At 54.9% G+C, this 8306-nt stretch overlaps 1 protein-coding gene across 1 annotated transcript; it reads right to left on the bottom strand.

Moving 5' to 3' along the window:
• Positions 1-1344: 1344 nt before the first annotated feature.
• Positions 1345-3066, bottom strand: LOC105459676 (protein dachsous-like). Its single transcript, XM_011705894.1, has one exon. It carries the CDS (start codon positions 3064-3066, stop codon positions 1345-1347), a length of 1722 nt encoding a protein of 573 aa, XP_011704196.1.
• Between the last annotated feature and the right edge of the window lie 5240 nt (positions 3067-8306).

The following is an 8306-nucleotide window of genomic DNA, read 5'->3' as shown; positions in this document are numbered from 1 at the left end:
TACGTACGTGGCGCGCGGATTTATTTCACTCCTGGAACTCCGGGCGTCCCTTTTCGCGGAATGGGAAAACGGAACGATAATCGATAACCCGCCGCTCGAATGCTAATTGAAACAGCCGGAGAAAACCTTCCTTCCCGTTTACGCTCTCTTTCTCCGTCTCCGTCTCTCTCTCTCTCCTTCGAGTTACCAATTACAGCTTTCCCGGCTTTAACATATGTGCCTGACGGCCCGCGGCTGGTTACGAGCATTCGTCCGTGCCCTTTCGCCCGGCTGGCTTGCATCGGGGAACCTTTAATGTGAATCTTAGCGACTTTACGCGAAACGACGTGGCTTATGCAAGGGGTTAAACGCAAAGTACCCACCGGGTGTGTAACGTCACTCTCTCGCGCCGACGCGACATTTAAGATATTAATTTATAGAGGCTGGTCGTCGCGCGCGCGCGCAACACGGCCGGTAAACGTCTCTCTCGCGCAATCGATTCCGATGACGGGTCAATTAGAAGCTGCGGCATAAAGACCGATGACGGATTTTCTTCGATCGAATCGGTCGGTAGGTATTAGCGTTGATTTCTCAAGTGTATGTCAATTAAACCTTCGATCTCGTATTGGTGAGTACTCGCGAACGCGCGCCGGGCTGTGTGACTTCTGATAATCGACTCGCTTTCTCAAACGCGGACGTTGGTGGTTGAACAAATTAAGATAGCGAACACCTCAACCTCGGGCCCAATCGAACTCTTTCTCTCTCCCTTTCTCTTTCTCGGAATATAAATATCAATTACCGCGCCAAGAGAGAGAAAGAGAGAGAGAGAGAGAGACACGCGGACGGTGTGCCACGCTTGTTAAGGGAGATGACAGCGTTACGTCCGTCCGACGCAACACCCGCGAACGTCCGAACAAGTGTGGAAAATATTCCGTACGTCATATAGATATCAAACGGCGTGACAAGCAATTCACAAAATTGCAACAGCCCGCGGACCTATTCCGTAACTTTTTGCGCTGCAACCCGACTGACGAAACAATTGCCCGTTAGCGTTACTATATACGACTTCATATGCGAGCGAACGAGCGATCGCGGCGTTAAGAGAGCAACGTTAAAAACACGATATCACGGCCGCGGCCGTGTGAGAAGCGCAACGTAAACATATCGCTCACACTTTGAGCGCAACAATGCTATAACAGGATGCGAAACGGTTCCCATTGTAAGAACTCTCGCGCGTTCGCCCGTCACGCGGCTTGACGTGACATTAACGTTTAACCGAAATTTCACATACAATCGTGTCGTGCAGTGGGTTCCTATACTCGCTCACATTTTCATGACGCACAGCGGGAGAAAAGTGATATATTTTTATTTTTCAAATCCTACCTTAAGGAAGCAGCGTCCGACGGGCATGTCCTCCGGCACGGTGGCGTTGTAGAGCGGCTTCTCGAAGATCGGCTCGTTGTCGTTGAGATCGTGGACGGTGACGCGCACGGTCGCGCTGCTGCTGAGGGGCGGTCGTCCGGAGTCGGTCGCGTACACCACCAGAATCGGCGCCGGGTTGGCCTCGCAGTCCACGTGCGTCACCGTGGTGATGAGCCCGGTGGTCTCGTCGATCGCGAACCACGTAGCGTTCGCCAGGGAGTAACGCACGGCCGAATTGACGCCCTCGTCGAGATCGGTCGCGAGCACCTGTATCACCGACGTGCCCGGCTCGGACGCCTCCAGAAGATGGGCCTCGTACCGGTCGCGTTCGAATTTCGGCGCGTTGTCGTTGACGTCGGTGACGAGCACCCGAAAGGTGCGCTCGGCGCACAACGGAGGCGTGCCGGCGTCCGTCGCCTCCACCGACAGCTCGTAGACGGACTGCTCCTCGCGGTCCAACGGCCGCTCGACCACCACGAGGTAGATGATGTTGTCCCGCGTGGTCAGACCGAAGTGACCCTCGCCGCCTGTCAACGTGACCGTCGCGTTCGAGTATTCTGTCCGGGAGTCGGGATCGCTGACGGATATCCGGGCGACGAATTCGCCGAGTTGCGCGCTCTCGCTGATCTTGGGTGTCGCGTCGTCCGACAGGAAGATGACGGTGATGTCCGGCTGATTGTCGTTGACGTCGGTCACGTGGACGGAGAGAAAGGCGCTGGCTTCCAACGGCTGGGCGCCGCGATCCCGTGCGACGATCACCAACTCGTGGCGCTCCTTGGACTCGAAGTCGAGGGCCTTGTTCACGTAGATCATCCCGGTCTCCGGATCGATGCGGAACATCTCCTCGCGATCGGACTGCCGGCGATTGATGGAGTACTCGATGCGACCGTTGTCCCCGGCGTCGGCGTCGGTCGCGTTCACCATGAACACCGGCGTACCGACGGTCGCGTTCTCCGGCACGCTCGCGTCGTAGCGCGTCTCTTTGAAGATCGGCGGATTATCGTTGACGTCCTGCACGGTGACGTTGACGGTCAAGCGGGAGCGAAGCGGCGGCGCGCCGCCGTCGAGCGCCTCGATCACCAGATGATAGCGCGAGCACATCTCTCGGTCCAGCGAGCCGGCGATCTGTAGATCCAGATACAGAACGCCGTCGCGTCCGCGCTGCTGCGACAGCCGGAAAGCGTCGCCGTGATTGCCGGACACGATCTCGTAGCGTTGCGTCGTGTACTGGCCGAGATCGGGGTCGTAGGCCGGCGGCAAGGGTCGCTTGACGTCGCGGGGCGAGTTCTCCGGGAACTCTATGTCCACGTGGTCCGTCGCAAAGGTGGGCGCGTTATCGTTCTCGTCGAGCACATTGATAACCACCCGCACTCGCGGCAGCGCGACAAGGCTGTACGACGGTCGGGTCTCGCGGTCCAACGGCACCCGCGTCCTTATCTCGCCCGTCGCCGACTCGATGATCAGGTCGGTCTCGACCGGCGAGCCCGGCACCGGCGCTATCAGATACGGCGGGCTGTCAATGTCGATGAAACCCACCCGGGTGCCCGGCCGCACGTTCTCGGACACCTCCAGGTACTTGACGCGCTCGGGCAGCGCGCCCGGAGCGGGGGTCGCGCCCGGGGCGGGGGTCGCTCCCAGGACGAGGAACAGTAGCAGATGCCACATCCTGGGGCCTCCAGTACCACGCCACGGTCGTCCTCCACCACCACCTCCTCCTCCTCCTCTCGCCCACCTCAACTCGCGATATTATCTCGACCTCTTCATTCTCTACGCGGTCGTCGGTCGCGAGACGCGAAGCGAAACGGGATTCCTCCGGTACCTGCCGCTCCGAGTGACGTTACTCCGAGAGTCCTCGTGTCCTGCTCCGTACGTACGCGCACCTTTCTGTTTTCTTTATTTCTTTCACCGGCACTTTCCTGTCATCACCCAACTTAACCTAACTTTGTAGCACCAATACGCGAAGCAACCACAAAAAAAATCACTGTGTTTTATCCTCGAGCGGGTCTATCTCGCGGCTGTATTCACTTTCCACCGACTTTTACGTTCACACGCCGATAAGTCACCGATTCCCTCCCTCCGCTTTACACGAACGTTTCAAATACCGGAGTAATTGTCTCACCGCGTCGTCGATCCGCAGCCGCGTGAACTGTGCTCCGAACTGCGCTCCGCGTCCCGCGTGAACATAGCAGCGGCGCGAAGATTCGCGTTCGAACTGAAGTTGGCCGAATTATCGCGGCGCGCCACTTTTCAGTTTTCCCTTCTCTTCCCTCGCCGCGCTTCTCTCTTTCTCTCTCTCTCTCGAGAGCGTCTTCTCTCCCGTTTTCTTCGCCACGCTCCTTTAAGCAGACTATCTCAACGGCGAGATATGGCACATTCCTCGCGTTAGATCCACGTCCCGATAAACCGGCATAACCGATCAGCACGACCGGTCGCGAACCCGGCGCGATCGTCCCGCGTCATGCATACACATCGTGTTCCCGTCCCGTCGGACACCTCGCGCTCCTCGGGCTCGCTGTCCTATACGTTCGCGGATCCCCGTTCGCTTTTGTGTTCGTGATTCGTCCCACGTCGACGTCACGGGCCGGTCATTGCCGCTGTCATTCTCGCCGACCGGCTGCCGCGTAAGACGCCCGGATCCGTCGGATCGCGTCGATCGATTCGCGAACCGGAATCGACGAGCCAGAACGGGAGAGACCAGTATGCGTTGGTCCAGATACAAAATTCCAGAAGCAAGGAAAGCGGGGATCGAACGAATTTCTCGCCGAATTGGACGATATCGTCGAGACGACACTCCGAACTGTTAATCGTATATGCACCGCTACGCGCGAAATCGCGAATAGATGATAATAACGTTAAACGACGCGCCCTCGCCCAACCTCGTTACGCGTTAAGTTAGCACGGTATCGAAACGCGACTCACCCGTGTGTATACGCGCTTCCCTCCGCGGCTCTCCTCTTATCGGAGCACATCGGAGTGGAGACGCCGTCCGACAACACTCTCGTCTCTCCTCTCGCGTCCGACGTTCTACGCGGCCTACTCTTTAATCCCAAAGGGTCAAACACTCCTCGTCTCGTCGGTCACGCACCGTTTTCACCCGAATCGAATCGAGACGGGGGAATCGTGAGCCCCCGGTGCCGCGTTTCTCCACGTAAACCACGACGGCAGAGCTACGGACGCCGTCGACGCAAATCGCGAGGGGGGCCAAAACGCGACAGGGAGATTAGAAACCCTTTTCGCAGATACTACGGCGGTAGCACGAGGTATCGCGTACTCGGGCCCAACGTCCGTTCCGCGCGGCTTCGAGGTTAGGCATGCACTGACATGGCGGCACCTGCGAGGCCTACCCTTCCCCTGGCCTAACCCGACGGTCCCGACGGGCTCGCCTGGCTCGGTCAGGGGGGCCCACGGCTGCGCTCGGCTCGGACCAGCGGCGGCCATCTTGGAGAGGGGAGCCGCGGCGGCGGCGGCGACGGCGCTGGTACCGGGCCCCGGCATTCAACGCCGGCTTCGCGGCAGCGAGGCAGCTAGACCATACCAAACTCTCTTACCTGCCTGCCTGCCCGCTCGCATGCCGACTCTCTCTCCCTTCTCTTTCTTTCTCTCTCTCCTACTCTCTCACTCCTTCTCTTTCTCCCACTCTCTCGCGCTCCTCTCGCTCCCTTTCCTTCTTCATCTCCCTTCACCGCCGTGCACCTCTTCCTCTACCTGCCTGCCTACCTACCTGAGCGCTCGGTATGCGAAAAACTGACTTACCGTCGACGCTCATTCCGCGTCCGGCCCTACGAGCCTCTTGGTACCGAAGGGTCCTCTCCTCGTGCCCTGAGATCCCGGAATTTTGTTACGCGAGATGGGAAAAGCGGCCACGGAAAAACGTGCCGTCTCCTAGAAACGCGTGTTGCACACGAGCCGGGTGCCTGAGGGACGGGATCACCCAGGGCGAGAAAACCTTCTCGATGCGTCGCACTGATTGTATAAGCCCGGGCTAATCAAACCCGGCGGATCGTGAGGGTCCTGGAATTTTGCGACCTGAGAAACGCATTTGCAGGGACGTTTGTCATTTTCCACGAAGAAACATTTCACACGAAGGGAGATGCCTGCGGACGATAGGATCGCGAAAATAAATTCGTACGGATTGACTAATGACACGAGAGACTTTTAGACGAGATACAAAGGTCCTGGAATTTCGTAACGTGACGAGAAAAGCGGCTGCGAGAATTAACGTGCCGTTTCTTCGAAACGCGCGTTACGCGAACCGTGAGGGGAATGTGGGAGATAAAGCGCATTCCCGAAATGCCATAGCGGTGAAAATCGAATAGAACGAGTTGCAATCTGAATTTAAATCGAAAGATGACGATCGCGAGCTTTGCGTCAGATTTGCATCGTAAATTTGCACCTTTATGACACTGTGCGACATTTATATATCGCGATATATTAGAAGACATACATAAAGACATACATAAGACTACATAAGACATACATAAGACTATATAAAGAAGTAATACAAACGTATATATTTCCAGCGTCATGTTAATTGTTCTATTAAAAATAGAAAATCAAGGCTAGTAGCATAAATGTATAATCGAGCGATGTAATATTTCAAACTGTAATATTTCGAAAGGATAACACATGCAAATAAATTAATTTACGCAGGTAGACAATTTTCACGAATGTTACATTTTCCAGGCATGAAATTTGTAGCAATGTTATTGTTTTAAATGTCTTTATACAGTGGAGAATGAGATATTATAGATATTTTAACGATACATGATATAAACACTTCCTCGTCGGAAGGATTATTATAAATACTCAATCACCCCGAGTGTCAATATCCTTGTCAATCAATGTCACAGGACATTCTTAACGACCGCAATCACGGTTGTAGGAAAAAAGTCTAAGCACTGTCGTAAAATACCGGAGCTCGGAGTACCGGCTGACATTAGACTGTCAGCGTTTCCTCAATTGCGGGACTCACGCGGTTGTAACGTACGTACGCCGGGCACGCAAAGGCGCACGAGGCGATCGAAAAGTTAATATGTTTGCAGATGAGATTTAACGAGACGAGATAACGATTGCGACGGATCGTCGTAGAGCCGTCGTAAATCGGATCTCCCTCGCACGGCCGATTTTCAACGATTCGTCAATACGCTCCGCTTCCGAGAGACCCGACGAGGAGGATCGTCGCGGCGGCGGTTTGTTATCTCTCGCGAGAGATGATAGGCGTTTGATAGATCACCACCGCGCCGGTGCCGTTGATCGCGCGAAATCAGCCCGGAACGAATGGGAAGATCCACCGGCGTTTCCGACGGCGCGGCGACGGCGATGCGGCGGCGGCGGCGGCAGCCGGTCGGCCGCCGCAGCGGCGACGCGGCGTGTCCCGGGGGTCGAGAACCCCTGGGTCTCTCTCTCTCTCCTGCCCTCGCAATTCCCTTCCCTCTCCTTCTCTCTCTCTCTCTTTCATCTCTACCTGACTCTACGAGTAGGTAGATAAATCCGCCGCCTACTACTACCTCGCCGCGGCGGACAATGCCGCTCAGGACGGCGCATCATCGTCCGTATTGTTTGCTCGGCCAACGGGCGCACCGCCCGGCTTTTCTCGCAGGTGCTGGAAGCGAAGAAGAGAGAGAGAGAGAGAGAGAGAGAGAGAGAGCGGCGGAGGACGTGTCCGCGCGCCGCACTTTAGCCATCACGTAACATGACGACGCGCTCAACGGCACGCGGGATATTTCCGGGAAATCAAGTCGCTCGTCCCGCGCGGAAGCCGCTCCCGCGCGTGCACTGTCCGCGCGTGGAAATGACGCGCGCGATTTCAGGACGCGCTCGTCGCGCATCGTGCCTGCGTCCGCGCGCGAAATTCCACGAAAGTGACCGGGATCGGCGACGGTAGTTGGCTTTAATGACGTGGGAACACTGCTGCGGTGCATCGCGAGTTTCGGTTTGCGCCTCGATCTCGCCTCGCGCGGAGGACATCGCGAAGGGTGGTTGGGGGAGGGCTTTTCTCAGTAAGCCGTCGGCGCGTCTATAATGTATCCGGCATCGACAGACGGCGGGCAGCAAAAACGCTTCTTTGTAATAATAATGACTTCCATCTGCGCGGCGAATGTGTATCATTTTTGGCATGATAGAAAGAAATGTTGCGTGTTGTCACGCTTGCTCGGCGCCCCTACGGCACCGGGGCGAGAGAGATTGGCGCACCTGCGGACCTCACCGTCGAGAGGAAAGCGGAGGAGCGTTCGGTACGATTCCTCATCATACGACTGTTCCCGGAACGAAGGGGAGAGAGAGAGAGAGAGAGAGAGAGAGAGAGAGAGAGACACTTTCGTATTAAATGAAATTAAATTACTCATTTAATGCAGGAATATTTTACTGTCGGCCTCGTCTTTTCTGCTGGAAGAATTATGTACAAGAATATGCATTTTTGTACGTGGATCGCATAATATCGCGTGTTTCCCCTTTGCGCGAGAGCGTAATATCATTATTACAGGATTAAGTTTCTCTGTGCACATTTATGTAATGCAAACAGAAAGGAATTCGTGACAGCCGCGTATGTGAGACGAAAGGAAAGATAATTTCAAGCAACATTTTAGAAAATTCCTCTATTGTGCTCCGTCGAGCGTCGTGCTGAAATTCGGAGAAGTCACAGCGAGGGAAACTGACATCGCTAATCTTGCTCTCTACCAAGCCTCGGTGATAAACTAGCAGGAGTTGAAGTTCCTAACTAAAAACTATTTTTTTTCTTCGAAAAGACGCTACTCTCTGAAGAATTCCGAATTTGAATTAAAAATCTGTAGGCATATTACGTACCACAATCAATTTTTGAATTAAATCTTATAAATAACAAATAAATATATTAGTTAGACTTGATTCTGCTCATTTTGCTTCACTAACTTGTAAGACGTTTTTAAATT

Source organism: Wasmannia auropunctata, unplaced genomic scaffold, assembly GCF_000956235.1.
Source record: "Wasmannia auropunctata unplaced genomic scaffold, wasmannia.A_1.0 LD334171.1, whole genome shotgun sequence".
NCBI classification, from domain to species: Eukaryota; Metazoa; Arthropoda; class Insecta; order Hymenoptera; family Formicidae; genus Wasmannia; species Wasmannia auropunctata.
This window is presented reverse-complemented; position numbering and strand designations above follow the sequence as displayed.

Excerpts from the sequence above, each read along its gene's own strand:
- LOC105459676 (XM_011705894.1), bottom strand. The coding sequence starts at position 3,066 with ATGTGGCATCTGCTACTGTTCCTCGTCCTGGGAGCGACCCCCGCCCCG.